We start from the raw sequence: 20,219 nt of genomic DNA on the forward strand, positions 1-20,219 counted from the left end.
CCCTTGGCTTTTCAGACTGTTGGGAGACTGGAGCCAGTCTGCTCTGAGTTCAGCCTGCACTGCCACCTTCTCGTAAACCTCTCAGACTGTCACCTACCTCTTGCTTCCCCCTTTTGCTTCAAGGGGAGGAGGAGACACACATTTTCCAGATGGAGGTTTTCATCCTCCTCATTCTCAAGAGTAGCATTTTTGCCCCACACCAACCCTGTGGGGTAGTGTAGGCTAAAATGCAGGTTTCGTTGTCTTCCAATTCCTTTCCACGGTGCCACTCCATGTGGAGGGAGCCATTTGTAAATGCTCATTAGCCCATGTGCCACAAAGCACTGCATAGTTAGGGACCTTGTGTGTGTGTGTGACATCCGGGGCACTTAACTGCCACCATTTCCCTATGGAACATCCTCATGACCAAGGGTCTTTGGGGCCTCTGGAGTAATGGGAAATCTGAGGCCTTCCACAAGTAGTTGGACTCCACTCTCAGCAGCCAACATGGCTTATGGCCAGGAATGATGGGAGATGGAGTCCAGCAATACCTGGAGGCCACAGGTGCCCTATCCCAGGCCTAGAGACAGACTCGCCAAGCCAAACTTTAATTTCTGGGTTTAATTGGCTTCAATTGTGGACCAGATGGGAGCAGTCCACGGACCAACATCTGACAACTTCTAAAATGGCAGGATTATTTATAATGTCTCATTAGTTTTCAATAGCAAAAACAGACACCTATTCTGGGTGCAGTTGGGTGCTTGTGCATCTAAGGATAAGGTAAAGGGACCCCTGACCATTAGGTCCAGTCGTGACCGACTCTGGGGTTGCGCGCTCATCTCGCATTATTGGACTCTGGGGTTGCGCGCTCATCTCGCATTATTGGCCGAGGGAGCCGCTGTATAGCTTCCAGGTCATGTGGCCAGCATGACAAAGCCGCTTCTGGCAAACCAGAGCAGCACATGGAAACGCCGTTTACCTTCCCGCTGTAGCGGTTCCTATTTATCTACTTGCATTTTTGACATGCTTTCGAACTGCTAGGTTGGCAGGAGCTGGGACCAAGCAACGGGAGCTCACCCCGTCACAGGGATTCGAACCGCCGACCTTCTGATCAGCAAGCCCTAGGCTCAGTGGTTTAACCACAGCGCCACCTGGGTCCCTGCATCTAAGGATACATAAGACATTAAAAAGTCTTTGCCTTGCCATGCAGAGGTATTTAAAAAACTCTTTGGTGACAGGAGGGGGGAGCTGATCTGCTCCTCCAGCACCAAGAGGAGGATTCATTGCGTCTAATGGCAAGGAAGAGAGAGACAACCAGTCCTGTCACAGGCAAAGGAAAGGGCTCTCTTTACAATGGATAGAAAAGGCCTTTGCTGTTGCATAGCAACAAGGTGAAAGAAAGCTAGCCAATCAAAGGGAGAGGTTCCACATGACCCACCTCTTCCTCTTCACACCCCTCCCACCTGCCATATACCTAGCAGACAGGTACTTGCTTTTAGAAGGTTTATAAACAAACCTCTTTCAAGGCCACTCTGGTGCAAGCCAGTAAATCAGAAGCACTTGAATTTAATCTAATCCTAGTGTCTTGAAATCCAGGACAGTTACCAAAAGTGAGTGAATTCTAAAAGGGGAGCCTTGAACGAGATGTGGATCAAACCATCACAGCTTCGCAGCAAACAAATCATGTACTCCAACTCTCTCTGTTTAGCTGGGACAGACCTTGTTTCCTGGTCTCTCTCCATGGTGCTGATTTTTGCCTTTGGGCAATGCCTTGTTAAAATGCTGCCTATGAAACTTGCTAGGGCCAGTCATGCTTCATGGTTGAACTTCCTCTCCAGGATTTCTAGCAGTTAAAATCTCCACCTGAGGGTGGGGACGGAAGGTTGGAGGTGTCTTGTCTCTAATCTGTATTGTATGTAAACGCACTTGCATGCGCACAATTCCGCTTCAGGGAAGCTTATTTTGAATTGCTACCATCAGATTATAAGGCAAAAACTGTCTTGCTTTCTGAAACAGTGCAGGGTAGGAAGGCTACTACCAAGGGAAGGGTTGTAGGGAAAGATTGGAGGCTTCAGCAATATGGCTGGGTTGTTAGAAGAGGGTGTGATGGGTGGGGAGCTTCAAGCCTAGTGGTCAAATGCTAGCCCTCAGGACTCTCTATCTGGCCCTCAGGACTCTTCCCAGGTGACGCCCTTCTCCGGTCACACCTCTCTCCAGTGCTGCTCTGCACCCTCCTTCAGTGCTTTTACCAGGCTGGAATATAGCCTTGAATGGGGATAATGCCTCTTGCTTGCCTGGATGGAGAAGCCTGCATGCATGTTTGGAAACCTCTAAGGTGTTTGTTTGTTTGTTTGTTTGTTTGTTTTGCATGCCTGGAATGCAGTTTGCTTTTTAGGTTGTAAGTTCATTTGGGTTGCCTTTGACAAGATAAAGCAAGTAACAAATTTAATAAATGAATAAAAATATAAAGTAGGAGTTGCACAAATTGCTCCACTTTCTTGCCCCTCTCTGGACCTGGTCCTCAAAAGGGGACGTGGTCCTTGGGCTGCAAGAGGTCCCCCCATCCCTGCTGTATATGAAACAAAGATTTACATAGCAAACCCTAGCACCAAAACAGTGATGTTACTCTGAATAGGCAGTAGTGCCTAGTGAGGAGGCACAAGTGGATGAGCCCCTTGTTTCAGCTGATGGCAGCCTGTCGTTCTCTTTCCTGCTAGCTGCTCCTCTGCCTCTCCTAGCTCCCCCAGGAGAAATGCAACCACTGCTCCAAAAGGAAATGGCTCAGTCCTTGGAAAAGCACCAGGCGGTGGCTTTGGCCAGGGTCTGGAAGGCTGCCTAATATTAATAACTAATCTGATAAAAAGCTTTGCGACTGCCTCCGCTCCCTCCGCTCCAGAGGCTTTTTTCTTGAGCTCTGCCAGTAAGCCCAGCAGTTGAACTTTTATGTCTGGGTTTCTCATTGGGTGGCTCTTGGCACACCCCCCCCCGGTACCTGCCCTCCCTGTGCTGCAAGGGGAAGGAAGTGCCCCATCTCAGAGAAAGCCCTCTCCTGCCCCCAGGCTGGCAAGAGGCCCCTTCCACCCACAATAACTTAAGTGACATTTCATACAGCTCACCTGAATGGCAGGAAAAACACATTCAGAACCCAGAGTTGACTTGTTTGGCTTTTGAGCATTTTCAAATGTCACTTTTGATATTTCACTCTGTGGACAACTTTTTAAAACTCACAACTTGTCGGCAGAATGGAAAGGCAATAATGTCAAAGGTCAAGTTGTCATATTTGATATTTTTTGTTCCTTCCCCTTTCTGAAACGTCCCACCTCCCAACAACAGTGTCTATACTTAAGAATAACGGGGGAGGGCTGAGAAAGTCAAACCAGGACAAAATAAACTGAAAACTGCAAGGGGGGGGGAGAATCCAATTGGGAGATGCTGTGTTGACGCGTCCTCTCCATCCCTCCCTACTCTTCCTTTCCAACATTTCTAGCTTATGTTTTGAAAAGGCAATCATCCAGAGCTGATGTTCCTTGGTGTAAGGCTGAGAAACAGCACCATGCTATAGAACATAACATAATTCTTATTACTAAAAATTATAGATTTACACAGCCAGTACTAGTACCAAAGGTGAGTTATTATCCTAGAAAAGGAGCCTCGTGACAAGGCCCACCACTTGTTTTTTTAGTGGATCTGCACTACAGACTAAGCCAGTTTAACATTCTTTCACCCTAGAGGATCCTGGGAACTAAAGTTCAATGAACCTACAGTGCTCTGGCTTCTACGAGGGAAGTCATTCATGGTGTAAAACTGGTATTTTTGTAGTGCGGATAGGTTAGGCCCTCTGTCTGATATGACATGCAGTGGTCAACCAATGTGCTTAACAAGACTATCAATGTTCTTGACTTTGCAACTGGGCTTTTAGTGTTTTTATTCATAGTAAATTTTTGAAACAGTATGGTACTTAGAAGGTCAATCTGTGAACGGCCTCAGCAAGATACAGATTTATAGTATCTTAATGTAAAAGAAAGCAAGTGCAAGCAAAAACAGAACCCTAGAAACTGGGAGGGAATGGAAACTGCTTACCACTCCTTGAGTGAGCCAAATTATCTCCCACCCAGACTTGGGATCTGAGGAAAGGAATGTTCATATGATTCCCAGGATTCCCAAGGCCAGCTTCATTTGCACGGAATAACCCTGTTCAGTTGCCTTCAGAAATGCTCAAGAGTTTTGAGTTTATTAAAAATTTACTTGGGGAAATGTAAAGCTAATTGTTGGTGGTGACAGGCACAAGGTAAATGAGGGCAAACCCTTCAACTATATCAAAAGCCTTCTCAGATCAAAAGAGTTTTGACAAGGACACTGCTAAGGAGTAACATTATTCCAGCCGCTGTAGGCAGTTTTATATATGTAGTTTTATAAAAGAGGAGGCTGCCTGGCAATGATTAGATGGAAATCCGTGTTGTGTCTGGTCTTCAGTTTGTTCACTGACAAGAGTCTGGGAGCATCAATTTATCTTCCCCCTTCCCACTCCTCATTCCAGAAGCAGACTCTCATCCCTCACCTGTTATGAGTGATAGGAAGAACTCTGGACCAAAAAGGAAGAAGAGCTCAGGTCCCATCATGGTCCTGAACAAGGTCATTCCCTGAGTAACACAAGCCCTTGCCTCCCTCTGGCTGCTGTCCAAGCTATTCTAGGAACATATTAAATACAGACATCACACGGCTGAGGTGGCTCTCTGTGCCAGCATCTGCCTCTCAAGCCACAACGCACTGCACCACACACAAAGTTTCTTTACTTCATACACTGCTGCCTCATAGCACATACAGGACTCTCTCTCAGAGGCATACTTAGGCTCACTTGCACTCTTGGCAAGGAGATGTATTGTCACCCTCACATCCCTTGCACTCTTTAAAAAAATTTTTTTAATCCATTTAATTCTTTTACCAATCTCGCACCTTTATTATTTGCCTTAGAATAAAATGAGATAATAAAAAGAGAGAAAATAAGGACAAGCAAACGAAAACTAGGATATATATAGCACCAACTACATCTTTTAGCCTGTGTTATATATTCAAAAGTGAGCAGAGATATAACTTACACATCCCTTGCACTCTTGGCAATTGCCAGATCTCTCTTTCTTTGAGAGGTTTTGCACCCCCGGGTGCCTCTTGTAGGAGGCAGCAGTGGCCACCAATTTAGATGGATTTAAAAGAGGATTGGACATTTTTTGGAGAAGGGTATCAATGGCTACTAGCTGGGATGGCTATGCTCTGCCTCCACAGCTGGAGGCAGCAATGTTTCTAAACACCAGTTGCTGGAGACCACAGGAGGGAACAGTGGCCAACAAGATGCCTGTGGGAAACCCATTGTGAAAACAGGTCTCTGGATAGAAAAACAGGATGCCTTGGCCTGATCCAGCAGGCTCTCCTTATGAAGTAGTTACAAGAAGCACCATCCATTCTTAAGGATGCTGGCTGACCATTCCATTGTTGGACAAAGTGCTTTTTAAAAGGCCAGAAGGCTCAGTTAAGGCAACATCCATGGGAGCTAAAGGTTAGGCGATTGTCTCCTGATCATTCAGGGGAACCTCTATGTATTTCTGAATGGTAAACAGGCAACAACCAATTTACGTGCATCCAACTGACACAAGACCACAACTGCAACCACGTGCATTGCGGTGACTCAGAAGTGGCAGGAAAAGGAGGCAGAATGGGGCATAACATGGGTGGGACACGTAATGGGGCATAATGGGGTAGGGTGGGCTTATGCATGCTCCACCATCATGCGCGATGACCCCGAAATAATACAAACCCTGTTGCCTGCACCTACCCCAGGACGTGGGGAAGGTGCTATTCCTCCAGCTAACAGACAAAAGGGTGTGTGTGTGTGTGATGGGGGAATTTGGCTGGTTTGGGATGTGAAAGAGAGCTGAGTTTTTCCAGCTGGAGTTAGATGAAACTGGGATTTCAGTTTGGAGGGCTGCCCAAATTGTGCTTAGTGGAACCGGCCTTTTCAACTGCACTTAGGATTTGCTTGTACATGCATATTTGCAAATACAGCGAACATTGTGAGTATGCCTGAAGTCACCAGAGTTCTCTCATCCCAAGGAAACTCAACCCTGCCATGCCACTCCTAGAACTTCTCGCACCACTTGCAGAATTGAAGTGCAAACGAGACTACAGATCAGGCCTATTTGCCACTCCAGGATGCATGTCAGGGAGGAGTAACCCAGTACACAAAGGAAACTGTGGTGACGAGACAGAATTCAGCTTATGACGGGGCTGTCTGGCAGTGGGTTATTTTTAGAACACACTGCCCCACATACCTGACCTCAGATCTGCTTGGGGTTATTCTGGATGGGTCAAAAATAGACCTGTGTTCCTTTGTGGTAACCCTCCTTTTTAAAACACATGGACACTCAGAAAGAGATTAATCTAATCAAGAGTTCTGTTTGTTTTGAAAGACAGCCTACTTTAGAGTAGTGTTGGATACTGCAGAACAACAGCACATCTATGCTACAAGCTGCCTGTGGCGTCTTCCATACCAGATATTCAGTGTGGGGTCGCTGAGCTTCGTTGACAAGCTTCGTTTTACAAGGCAATCCACATAACACCATCGTCCAATAATTGACATTCTGTATTTTTGCTGGCATTCCACCATAGTTTCTCAGATTGTGCACACATCATGCATTAAAAACACATTCCCCACTGCTCCCCTGGATACTGTAGTTGACCCTTCATAGAACTATCACTCCCGGCAGCCATAGCAAACCACAGCACCCAGATTTCTGGGGTGTTTTAAATGTGCTTTAAATGTGGCCGTAGCTGCAGAAAGTTTAATTTCTTTTCAGAAAAAAATGAGAGAGTATTGTAAGCCCCCATAGGTGTAGATACCCTTAGGGCTACTGTCCCGTTTTTTTGGTGGGGTTCTGACATAGGCAGTGGTGTGTAAGCAAAGTGACTGTATCAGCCCAGTACACATTTGTTATTTGTGGTGATGGCCTATTTTTGGTTTTACTTATATTTTAATTACTGCTAAAACTTATTTGCAACTTTAGGGGGTTTTGTGTGTGTGTGTGTGTATACATGTATATATATATATATGTATGTATATATGTATATATACTGTTTATTCCGGCGTATAAGATGACTGGGCGTAAAGACGACCCCCAACTTTCCCCTTAAAATATAGAGTTTGGGATATACCGTACTTGCCGTATAAGAAATACGACCCGGCGTATAAGACGACCCCCGCCGCGACTTTTGAGAAGATTTTCCTGGGTTAAAAAGTAGTCTTATGCGCAGGAATATACAGTATGTATATATATGTATATGTATATATTACACCATAATGCTACAGCTTCGTAGCACTGTGGTGTTATAGTGTAGAGTAGACCTCTCTATTGTTTTTTTCTTAAAGGCAGAGCAGTGTTTTTACCTTTTAAAAGATTGATTAAACTAAAAGCAGGATCCACCCCAAGGGATAGAGGGAATGTGTGCTGAGCTGCAATCAGCACCACCCATATCAGCCGTATCACACCTCACTACAGCGGACAGAACGCAACAAGATGTTCCCGCAGAGGATGTGCAATACTCCCCATAGCGTGGGAAGTCAGCTGCAATTTGCTCGTAGCTTATTAACAGAAGGGGGGGGTGACTAAGTAGCCCTAGGAGCCACCCATCTGGAAGCAACCTCAGTGGGTAGAAAGTTGAGTGGGAAATTTTGATTCAGCATGTCACAATTATCCTGGCACAAGACAGAAGCATCCATTCATTGCACTAGCCTCAAAAATGCGTGTGTGTGTGCACATGCGCATTCTGGGTGTGTAAATGGCTGAGTACTCTGCACACGTGTTCCTCATTTTTTTGTGAGCCTCTGCTTGTTACACCTAACAACTAGAGACATCACCCACCATGTTGCTCCCCTGTAATATGCATAGTCTATCGCTTTAACCCCCCCCCCTGTTATAACAACTTCACTGGCTACAGTTCATTTCCAGGCACTATTCAAAGTTCTGTGGTTAGCATCAATTAAGCCCTGTATCGCATGGGACGAAGCTACCTGAAATACTGTATCTCCCTTTCAGAACCTGCCCCGGTGCTAAGATCATAGAATCATAGAATTGTAGAGCTGGAAGGGACCCTGAGCTAGTCCAACTCCCTGCAATAAAGGAATAGCAATTGTCCCATACGGGAATCAAACCTGCAGCCTTGGTGTTCTCAGCACCATGCCAAAGGGATTAAAAAGCTTGAGCCAGACGCCTGAAGTTGAAAAAGCAAGGGGAGTTGAAAACAGGTTCTGCAGATATGAACACCTTCTGTCACTCTCATCCACATGGGAGACATGGTTGGTGGTGACATGAGAGAGAGCCTTTCTGTGGCTGCTTCTGTATTGTGGAATCCCTTCTCAAGAGAGGTTAGATTGGCTCCCTCCTTGCTATCTTTCCACAAGGAAAGACCTCCCTATTCAGACAGGCCTTTGGAAACTAGCTGTGGACTAGATGTTGACTTCTGGGCTGTTTTCAGGACATCTGGTATTTTAACGCTGATTCTAAATGTGTTCCATTCCGTTTTAACTATTGTTAAACTTCTGGGCTGTTTTCAGGACATCTGGTATTTTAACGCTGATTCTAAATGTGTTCCATTCCGTTTTAACTATTGTTTTCAACTAGCTCGTTTTTATTACTTTGCATTTTGCAATTATGTTGTTAAAATGTGAGCTACCTTGAATTGCAGTTTTGGGGGAAAGCAGGGTGTAAATACATTCAACGACCACCATGTTGCCCATTTCCCCCACTGAAGAGATCACACTTACACAATATACATATATATTTAAATATTCCACTTACCGCACCGGATTTGAGCTCATCCCCATTTTCCTCCTCCGATTCTAGTGCAACAGGTAAGGATTTCTGTGGCGGGGAGCAGGTTAAGTCCCACCTCAATAGCCGGGGTTCCCCTTTGTCCCCAAACCTCAGACTTTCTAGTTTCTGCACTGTTGGCTCGGTAGAAGGCCCTGGCCTGAAGTTCTCCTTGTTTTGGGACTTAGACCTCAGTCTTTGGACTCCAAAGCCCCGGTCTTCCCCGTGGTGGTCCTCCGCGAGGCTCCTGCTGGGGCCCATTTTGCTATAATGTCTTTTTTGGGAGTGTATTTCTTGCATATAAGAATCCATCCTCATGAGAGGCTTCATCTCCATCTCGTAGTTGCTCAGCTTCTCCTCGTCCAGCTCAAGGAGCTTGTTGCTCCCCGAGCCGTGGTGGTGGGGTCGGTGGTGAGTCCATGAAACCGTGGCCGGGGGGTCTGTCCACCTCTCCCGCTGTTTGTGGTTGGAGGCCACGTGCTTGTGCCCGCCGCTTCGGCCCCGATAGTCTTCCGAGGAGCCCGGCTGGCCACTGCGCAAGGCCCCGCCCCTCACGCCGTGTGCCCTGCCCTCCTTGTCTTCGCCCCAGCTGTTGGGTCTCATATAGTCCCTGCCACGTCCCTCCAGCAACATTTGGATCTCCCCGCCCCTCTCTTCGTCCATGCACACTTGCCTGGAGAAGTGGGCGCTCTTGTTTCTACAGGAGGGACCCAGAGGTGGGGTGGAGGAGGGGCTGGCGGGAAAGCTCTGCAGGGGGCTGTCGTCAGGGGTGAGGTCCGAAGGCGTCGTTCCTTTCCTGTAGAGCTCTGGGCTTTCTTGCTGGAGCGGCGTCCCTGTCGAAAGGACCTCAATGTCGTCACTTGAATTCTGCCGCTTTGGCCTCTGACACTCAAGTCCTGGAAGGAGACAGAGAAAAGGTGCACACAAGAGTCAGCCATTTGTTTTGTTATTACATTTATACCTCACATTTCCTCCAAGGAGCTCAAGGTGGCATACATAGCTCTCCCTCTCCCCATTTTATCCTCACAACAACCCTGCAAAGTAAGTTACCCTAAGAGACGGGAATTGGCCCAGATCACCCAGTGAGCTTCATGGTGAAGTTGGGATTTGAACTCGGGTCTCTGAGGCATTCGTCTGACACTCTAACCGCTACGGCAATCTGGCTCTCTCAACTCTGTAAGGGCCTTAGGCACACACTCTGGTATTTAAGGGGGAAACATATGGCCCAAAATTCCCAGAAATGAATTGCTGGAAAATACCTCACACTGCACAAGAGTTCATATTTTGCCTTTCACATTGACTTTGCCACCTCTCTTGGGTCTTGCTCAAACACATCCAGTCCAGCTGCATGACCACACTAATTGCACACTGCTAGTGCAACTAGCTACATCGAAGTAACACCACATTGCTATTGGCCACCCATATGACCACTTGCACATTTTATTTTATTTTATTTATGTATTAAATTTATATGCCGCCCTTCTTCCGAGGATTGCAGGGAGATTTACACAGCAACACCAAACAAGACCTGAATTTTCTGCAAGTGCTACCATGGTGGTTATTAACCTTTCCTGCAGGTTCTGCAGGCAAGCAGTTACTGCAGTAAACAATATTAGCACCCCGTTGCCAAAGAACTGACTTGTTAGCGCAGATCCACATAGAAAATTCAACCCACTTCTTCAGCTTTTCCTTCTGTCAGCAAACATTCCCACAGCTTCACTCCCTGACCATTTGGAATGTTTGTGGACATTCTGCGAGATCACTCCAGTGTAGCATCACTCCCAGGTGAGAATCAAAGGCTTCACGGACGCAAAGGCAATACAATTCCTCCTGTTTTGAAACACCCACACTGGCATTTCCAGCTAAGTCCTCATTTCCCCCCCTCTCCCTCTAATCTTGTGTTCAGATAAGCCCCACTAATATCAATTGGATATATGCAGGTATAACCGTACGTAGCTCCTTTCCATTTTGTTATTGATTTGCTGAAGTTTGCAGCCTAAGGGCTTGGGGCAGATAATGCAAGAAGGGCTCCAGTTTTTATCTACTCAATTTCTTCCTGAGCAAGATCCTCTCCGCTTGGCGTGTTTGCATTTTTTGTAAATGCATGCAATAGTGGGATGTGTATTAAAATCCCTCCTAAGTGCATCAGAAACAAACTCCATTGCAAACAGAATTCTGCAGCCCAGTCTGGAAGCTGATAAAAAATGTATTAGATATAAAGTCTTTTTGAGAGATTATGTTTAAAGAGAAGATGTCCCCTGGCAACTGGAGAGGTAGATAGCAAACAGCTCGGGGTTGCAGGAGCCCTCTGGGGCTCAGAGAGGCCTGCTAAAGCGCTCAGATCTCTGATACCCAGATTGTAGTTCTGTGTGGAAGTGATAACCCCGGGGGATGTTGATGTCAGAACGGCCTATCCTCCAAAGACAGGCTTGTTCCCCTTGCCGGATTTGCTAGCTGACTTGTGGAATAAATGGAGGAAGACGACATAAACATCTTCTCGGGGCCATGGGTGAAAAAGCCAGGGCTCAGTGTCAGCCATTATCACATCTTGTGGAACTGAATTCCATAAGTATTCATACCATATTTGCAGTGTGCATTTGTGGTACTGAGACTTCTTTTTAAAACCGAGAAACTCGGTGTCCTTTGAGGCACTGGTGGACAGGAGCAGCCATGGAAACACCCACAGCCTCTTATCATTGCAAGTGTGCCTGTACAGAGCGCAAGGAAGCACTTTGAATAGACATGTGATAAAGTGAGAAATGGATAAATAGAACAGTTTCCCCCCAGGTCTGAGCCCTCTGGCTCAGAACAGGCCAAGCATCAGATTTTGATTATCTTTTTAATGAGATGATTAAATGGTGGAACCTCCACAAACTCACTTTTGGGAGGGGGAAGACTGCAGGCCATTTTTGCAAAGGGAGTGAGGTGAACCCTGATTTTCTGCCCACTGGAGGAACATGAATCAGATCACTGGTCTATATTGTCAACACTGAGTGACAATAGCTCTCCAGGGTTTCAGGCAGTATTTTCTGCCTGGAGATGTCTGGAGATTGAACCAGGGATCTTTTGAATGCAAAGCATATGTTCTACTATACTGAGTAATGGCCATTCCCTAAACAGAAGCAGGAGAAACAGAAGCCATCAGCTGAGATCTCCCCATGGGTCAGATAATTTACAGGACTGGCAGGATAGCCTTCCTAAGTCACTGCTGCTGAGAGGGGGTGGGGGAAGTGGGAATGAGCTCTGAAAAAGGACAAGAAGCTACCATAGCAAAGTAAATCATCACTTGTCAAATTCTCAATACCCTAATGTAAGGGCGATGAGTAACCTCCAATTTAATTCTCTTAAAAAAAATGTTAGTGAAAGACTTCTAATGAGGGTGCAGAGCATTGGAACTGGGTGCCTTGACATGAACACACATTAATTAATGTGCTGTTTAATGACTGTATCTTAGACTCATATCTCTTCTCCCATCCCTCCTGTCCTTTGCCCTACACAGACACACGCAGCCAAGCCCTTGTGCATTAAAATCTGGGGTGGCTCCTCCACATCCAATTGTTCAGTCCCAGCTCCTGCCAACCCAGCAGTTTGAAAGCATGCAGTAGATAAATAGGTACCACTCCAGCAGGAAGGTAAATGGCGTTTCTGTGCACTGCTCTGGTTTTGCCAGAAGCGGCTTAGTCATGCTGGCCACACGACCCAGAAAAACTGTCTGCGGAAGCAGACAAACGCTGGCTCCCTCGGCCTGTAAAGTGAGATGAGTGCCGCAACCCCAGAGTTGTTCGTGGCTGGACTTAACTGTCAGGGGTCCCTTTACCTTTACCTGCTCTTCTCAAGAGTAATCACATGAAAGGCGACCAGACCTCCAGGGCTGACCTGAAGTCTCCAACTTTGTCTGGACCCCTCCAGGTGGCAAAGGGAGAGTTTGAATCTCCAGGTGGGAAAGAGCACCTTTAGATGATGATGATGATGATGATGATGATGATGATGAATATGAATACTATGTATGCTGCTTGCAAGTTTAACCCCTGTAGGAGCCAGCTGCAAATTATTGAACGGACTCCCCCCCCCCCCCCAATTAACCTCCATTACCAGAGCACAGAGGAAGAATCTCCAGGGTGCCCATGTGACGGCCTTGGCCCAGTATACCTGAAGGAGCGTCTCCACCCCCATTGTTCAGCCTGGATACTGAGGTCCAGCTCTGAGGGGCTTCTGGCGGTTCCCTCACTGCAAGAAGTGAGGTTACAGGGAACCAGGCAGAGGGCCTGCCCTGTGGAACACCCTCCTATCAGATGTCAAAAAAACAAACAACTATCTGACTTTTAGAAGACAACTGAAGGTGGCCCTGTTTAAGGAAGTTTTTAATGTTCGATGTTTTATCATGTTTTTAATATTCTGTTGGTAGCCGCCCAGAGTGGCTGGGGAAACCCAGCCAGATGGGAGGGCTATAAACAAACAAACAAACAAATGTCTGAGCTCTGGTTTTTTTTTCACCTCAGAGCTTTTGCAGCAAAAGCCCGCTCTTTAAAGCTGAAGCGCAACAAAGAGCAATTCAGGTTTCCCATGGATTGCTGTTTACTCCGATTCAGAGGTAAAGAGAGCTCAGACACGGAGCTTTAAAGTGCGGAGGAAATATAAGTGCATACCTTCCAAAATTTCTCCAGTGACAATAGGACAATAGGAACATCCCATTCCATAATGATAATTTTACTATTTATACCCCACACATCTTACTGGGTTGCCCTAGCCACTCTGGGCAGCTTCCAACATATATAAAAGGTAAAGGTAAAGGGACCCCTGACCATTAGGTCCAGTCGTGACTGACTCTGGGGTTGCGCGCTCATCTCGCATTATTGGCCAAGGGAGCCGGCGTATAGCTTCCAGGTCATGTGGCCAGCATGACAAAGCTGCTTCTGGCAAACCAGAGCAGCACATGGAAATGCCGTTTACCTTCCCGCTGTAGCGGTTCCTATTTATCTACTTGCATTTTGACGTGCTTTCGAACTGCTAGGTTGGCAGGAGCTGGGACCAAGCAACGGGAGCTCACCCCATCACAGGGATTCGAACCGCCGACCTTCTGATCAGCAAGCCCTAGGCTCAGTGGTTTAACCACAGCGCCACCTGGGTCCCTTCCAACATATATAGGAACATAATAAAGCATTAAACTTTTTTTAAAAAAAGTCCCTATACAGGATTGCCTTCAGATGCCTCGAGGGTCAGATAACTCTATACCCTCCAACATTTCTCCATTGAAAATAGGGACATCCTAAGGAAAAGTGAGTCTTTCTGGGATCAAACCAGAAACCAGGACAGCTTCTCTAAGTCAGGGATGTCCCTGTGTGGGGCTTATGCACTAAGTGTTGCATTCAACTTAATCCTACTCAAGTAGACCCACTGAAAGGAATGGGCCTAAATCCGCCATGCCGATTAATTTCAATGGGTCTACTTTGAGTAGGACGGGCACTGGATGCAACCCTTCACCAGGATCTTGATTGTGTAAGACCAAGGTGGTTGTGAATCGTGGCCCAGAGGAAAGAAATGGTGGCACAAGGACTCTGAAGGAGATGGAGCAGATGGCTCAGCAGGCGAGTGAGTGAGAGTGCCAAAGAAAGGCCTGCTCTCTGGCTCAGGAGAATTCCTGCAAGGGATGCCTTGCTCCCTTCCCAGGCACACAGCTGCGTTTGCAACGCTCAGGGATGAGGGGATGAAGTCACTGACCGTTCTCCCTGTGCTGGAAGGAAGGCGAAAACTCTTTGGCAGTGATCCTGGCAATCCGAGCCTCCTCCTGCGCCTTCTGCGCCGCTGTCACAGCTGCGTCTGCCTTTGCCCTGGAGTGGGATGTCCTGTGAGAGATCAAGGGGGACAGAAAAGGCAACACTGGGGGTCAGGGGTTTTTCTCCAGCTCATTCCATGACCTACACACCACCAGCACCAGCACCACCCACCCAGTTTGTCTGGATCCTTTAGCTCTGCAACACCAGTGCCCTGGGAACTGGAACTCCTGGAAACCAGCCCAGGCCATTGCATCCGTTATTCCACTCGTATGAATCGATGCTCAAATACCAGAGTGGTGGTGCGATTCTGCCAGAATGTGCCAACTGCAATGCCAAAACGTGAAGGCAGGATGAGCGGTCATTTCCCCGCTCCACCGAAGTATTGACACCATTCTCTTAGCACATGTTGTCCTAATGTGTTTCTCTGTAGTGGCTGATTGTGCTGCTGTGACTTTAAGAACTGCTTCCCAAAGAACTCTGGGGATTGTAGTTTTGTGAGGAGCGAGGAGGGTGTGACTAAAGTGGCACCTTCCAGGTGCTTTGAACTACAACTCCCATCATACCTAACTGTAGGGACGCCATATTTTGAAGAGCAAAAAAGAGAATGCTACGACTGCCATTCAAAGCAAACAAATGCGATTTGTCTCAAATTTTACCCCTGAAAAAGAGGACATGTCCTGGAAAAAGAGGACACATGGCAACCCTACCTAACTGTTGGCCATGCTGGCTGGGGCTGATGGGAGTTGGAGTCCAGAACGTGGCACCATATTGGCTACCCCTGTAGCAAAGGATTCTTAGCACCTTCGCTGAAATCCCCAAGGTTCTCTGGAGAAAGGTAAGTGGTATAAAATCAAGGTTTATTTACACTGCAGCTCCACCCGTGGGGTGCTATCTTGATTTCTAAGAATTAAAAAATAGGTTGTGGCCCCTTAACACACTTATTGTAGCATAACCACCTGTAGACAAGGGACTACTTGATCAGGTGCAGGAAATGTCCAGCTGAATATTTATGTAAACACACACACACACAGCCACACAATTATAGTTAAATAAAGAAAAGCACATATGCATACAACATGTTGCTTTGGCCCTGCATCAAGGCAGCTAACAATAGATCACAATAAAAAAATAATACGAGCATTTATTCCTAGGTTACAACAGTTGAGATATAGCTGGCTGGAGGGATGTGTATGTGCAAGCTGGAGGTGAGAGGATCCTTTGCAAGCCCTTCTGGGTGAAAGAGCAGGAAGTAGCAAGCAAATTCAGTCCCTCTTTGGCCCCTTGTCATGTCCAAGTCAAAGGAATAAGCAGAGAGAGCATTGTTGAAACTGACAGCCTGAATGACAGTTTCAAACACCCCCCCCCTTTGTGGGACACAAATCAGCTTTCACAAGGTGGTTCTTCTGCACTTCTCCCAGAGTGGCAGAAAATAGCTGCTGTTTTAAGCTTAATAATTGATTGGGTCCGCAAGTTATTGCCTCCCCACTCCCTCCCCATCTCCTTTCTTCAGTGATTTCACTTTCATTTCAATGCTTAGTGCATTAGCAGATAAGCTAAAAGAAAATCCCAGATTGAAACACATGCCAACATTCTACAGGTTTGGATAGGCTTCCCTAAACAAAACAGGGGTTTAGCATATGTGTCAAAAAATGGGCTGTGAATGTCAATCGGCAGGGAGTTCCAAAGTGGGGACAGTGCTGCACGAAAAGATGAATTTCTTACGAATGCAGAGTGAGCATTTTGTGGGCCCTGTAACAGTCCCAGTTCCGCAGGTTAGAGCTGCTGAGTGGGGATATATGGAGCAAGGCGATGTTCCTTCTGTTCTTCTTAGCCCTGGAACTGTGAGTGAACGCCAGCAAGTCCTTGCAATGGCCTGGCGCTGGGAGGAGCTGGGTTCAGGGGTCGCAAGAAGGTGTCTTCATAGGGGCACTGCATGGTTGCTCACATGGTTGCCGTGGGTCATGCTTACTTGGGAATGATGACTTGGAGCGGGCAGTGATTACGGACTGCCAGTTCCCACATTCTTACAAAATCCCTGTTCACATGCAGTTGCCTCCAGGCAGTCCTGCTATCAAGCAGTAATAAAAATAATTTGGGGGTGGAGCTGAGGGGGAGCAGATTTAAAATATTTTGGCCATTTTCCATCTGTTCAGTTAGACTGTAGTTAAGTTGCCATTTTCTCTACTTCAGCTCCACCTTTGCAGAAGGGGAAGTAGAACAGTTTCTGGGAGTCACAAGAGGGCAGACTGCTGTTGTGCTCAGGTTCTGCAGGCATCTAGTTGACCACTGCAAGAGCAGGATGCTGGACTTTTAGGCTGCTGGTCTACTTTACAACGGTGGCATAAGCATCACCACAATAATATACTCCTAAGCTGTGGGGTAAACCACAGAGCCTAGGGCTTAAATCCCAGCGACGGGGTGAGCTCCCGTTGCTTGGTCCCAGCTCCTGCCCACCTAGCAGTTTGAAAGCACATCAAAGTGCAAGTAGATAAATACGCACCGCTACAGCGGGAAGGTAAATGGCGTTTCTGTGTGCTGCTCTGGTTCGCCAGAAGCGGCTTTGTCATGCTAGCCACATGACCTGGAAGCTGTACGCCGGCTCCCTCGGCCAATAACGCGAGATGAGCGCTGCAACCCCAGAGTCGGTAACGACTGGACCAAATGGTCAGGGGTCCCTTTACCAATGGTTTTCCCAGTAGTGATGTATGGAAGTGAGAGCTGGACCATGAAGAAGGCTGATTGCCGAAGAATTGATGCTTTTGAATTATGGTGCTGGAGGAGACTCTTGAGAGTCCCTTGGACTGCAAGAAGGTCAAACCTATCCATTCTTAAGGAAATCAGCCCTGAGTGCTCACTGGAAGGACAGTTCCTGAAGCTGAGGCTCCAATACTTTGGCCACCTCATGAGAAGAGAAGACTCCCTGGATAGACCTTGATGTTGAGAAAGATTGAGGGCACAAGGAGAAGGGGACGACAGAGGACGAGATGGTTGGACAGTGTTCTTGAAGCTACCAACATGAGTTTGACCAAACTGCAGGAGGCAGTGGAAGACAGGAGTGCCTGGCGTGTTCTGGTCCATGGGGTCACGAAGAGTCGGACACGACTTAACGACTAAACAACAACAACAACAATGCTTCACTTTCATCACTGAGGTATTCTGAGGGCAACCTTTGGTGCTCCTCCATGTCCCTGACATTTGGCTAACCTTTCCCAGGGTCTGGGTCTTTGGTGTGGTAGGGCCTGTCCTGTGGAACTCCTTGCCAATAGAGGTTGGGCAGCAGCATGAGTCATCCCTACTCATTTCCAGACGTCTTCCAAAAGCTTAATGAATCAGACAGGCCTTTCAAACCTGAGATTCTTTGCCAACTAGCTCTTGCTGATGTGTTTGGCAGTGTTCTTGACTGCGATGCTGTGTTTTTATTCCGTATACCGCCTTGTTATGTTACATATGAAAGTGCAGTTAATAAATCTCTATCTCTCTGTCTATATCAATCTATATAGGATGGTGAAATGCTTTGAAAACTTGAAATGCACTGCATAAATGATAAATGATAAATGATAAGGGTGATGCCGATGGAGGAAAAGAAAGGTGGGGAGAGAGAGAAGGAGAGAGAGAATTCAGTTGTTTGCCAGCACATGAAAGGGGACATTGAATCCTGTTGTGGATCTCTGGGAAGATGAATCTGGAAACAATGGACCATGCTGAGTGGAAGAAACACCTACTGATGCTAGAGAAAAGGTAGAGGAAGACGCATCTGACAGTCCAGACATGTGAAATGCCACCAGAAGAGAAGAAGGAAGAGAGCTCACAAGACCCCAGGTGCTACTCTTCTCCAAGCTGAGCAATGGAACTGTTTGCATTTGCAATATAATAGTCTAATTAGCATCCCTTTACAATTCCAGCTGTTCACCACTGGTTGCCTTGGCCTCACATAGAGCCCCTGCTGTCAGTCCTTGTCTCTGGGGAAAAGCCACCTTGAACCTCTCCCAGTTTGAGGGAAAGTTCCTTGCTCAGCGCCCACAGACAAACTAATGTCAAGCCCAAGAGGGGAAGGGTGTTAATTTGGAACCTCTCCTTTCAAGACGGGCCCAGTGTATAAAACCCCTATTTTTCATCTGCGTTATGGGAATTTTCTGGTGTGACTGTTAATACGCAGCAAGGCACTTGGGAGCAGGAGGAGTGAAATGCAGAATTAAGATAGCAATCCATATATATTGCAGCTTCATTATAATAAGCATAAGCACCCTAAATAAATGCAAGTAATCCATTTAGCACTTGCAAAGCGTGTTTGCTGCACAAAGCACTTATCGGCTGCCTGCGTTCATATAGGCCCTCCATACAGAATGTGCGTTAGCTCATCTTCCTAATTCCCCTGTTAATTGCTTGCTTTTATTTTTCTTGTAAAGCAGGCTCTCTGACATGAACGCACACACTGTCTAATCACTTTTCACCCGCTTCACATGCCTGCCACACTGAATAGCAGAAGACAACTTTAAATAAAGCAGGTGTCCACAAAGCATCAAAGAACAGACAGCATCCTTGCTGTGATCTCCAGTGGCAGGACAAAAATGCTGCTGAATAACTCCTTCCAGATCTTACATGGTGTCCCATAAATAGGAAGAATGCGCACCACAGAAAGGTCCCTTGCTCACCTGAGTATCCCAGGGAAGCTGTGAAACAGGCATCTGGAGGTGGTTGTGGAATAGAGGAGGGCAAGCAAACTGAAACGCAATCCAGGCAAGATGGAGGTGCTGTGGGTGGGGGAGCTAGCAGGGTGCAACTGGTATTAGAGGGGTTGCACTTCCCCTGCAGGACCAATAGAATAGAATAGAATAGAATAATTTATTCACCAAGTATCAACCATACTTGGAATTTTGCTTTGACTGCATTGCAATGTAAATAAAAACGTACCTCATACAAACACTATTCCCCTCACAATACAACAGCCCAGCGGAAAAACCCCATACCACCAACTGACCTCCCTTTTGCCCACAACTACAGATTCAACAATTTGATGGCACAAGGGGAAAAGCTATTCCTGTGCCTATACAATTTTATCAGCCTGGATCCAGTGCTGTCAGTGAAAGAGATGTCTGTACCTAGAGCTGCCGTTTGCTAGCATAGGCTGATACCCAGCTGCCTATCTAGACAGATTGGACCTTACCTCAATTAATCCATAAACTAATCATATCTAGGATATGTTACTGTAATGCGCTCTGTTTAGGGCTACCTTTGGAGATGGTTCAGACACTTCAGTTGGTGCAGAATGTCAGTTGGTGGGAGCAAAGTGATCAGAGCAAGTGACACAACTTCTGTATCAGTCACACCGGCTGCCGGTGCATTTCTGGGCCCAGTTGAAAGTGTTGGTTTTGTGCAAGATTTCTATTGTTTGGGGCCCATTATTTGAAGGGCTGCCTATACTCGTATGAGCCAGCCTAGGCATTAAGATCTGTCTCAGTGGTCTGCATACCCACTGCTGTCTTGGTCAGTTCAATGGGCAAGGATGGCCAATTCTTCTTTGCAATAGTCCCAGAGAACAGAACTCCCTCCCCACAAAAGTGTGCATGAACTCACTGGTGCAGGTCTTTCCCAGACCACTTTCTCTCAA

At 46.8% G+C, this 20,219-nt stretch overlaps 1 protein-coding gene across 1 annotated transcript in view; it reads right to left on the reverse strand.

The window, feature by feature from the left end:
- Positions 1-20,219, reverse strand: part of JPH3 (junctophilin 3) — an 83,787-nt gene that overhangs the window by 1,844 nt on the left and 61,724 nt on the right. Inside the window, exons 3-4 of the mRNA XM_035120767.3 lie at positions 14,556-14,680; positions 8,826-9,733 (exon numbers count right to left, since the gene is read on the reverse strand). Of these exons, the coding sequence (XP_034976658.2) occupies positions 8,826-9,733; positions 14,556-14,680 (1,033 nt within the window). The remainder of the gene's footprint in view (positions 1-8,825; positions 9,734-14,555; positions 14,681-20,219) is intronic.

Source organism: Zootoca vivipara, chromosome 6, assembly GCF_965207765.1.
Source record: "Zootoca vivipara chromosome 6, rZooViv2.hap1.1, whole genome shotgun sequence".
Lineage (NCBI taxonomy): Eukaryota > Metazoa > Chordata > Lepidosauria > Squamata > Lacertidae > Zootoca > Zootoca vivipara.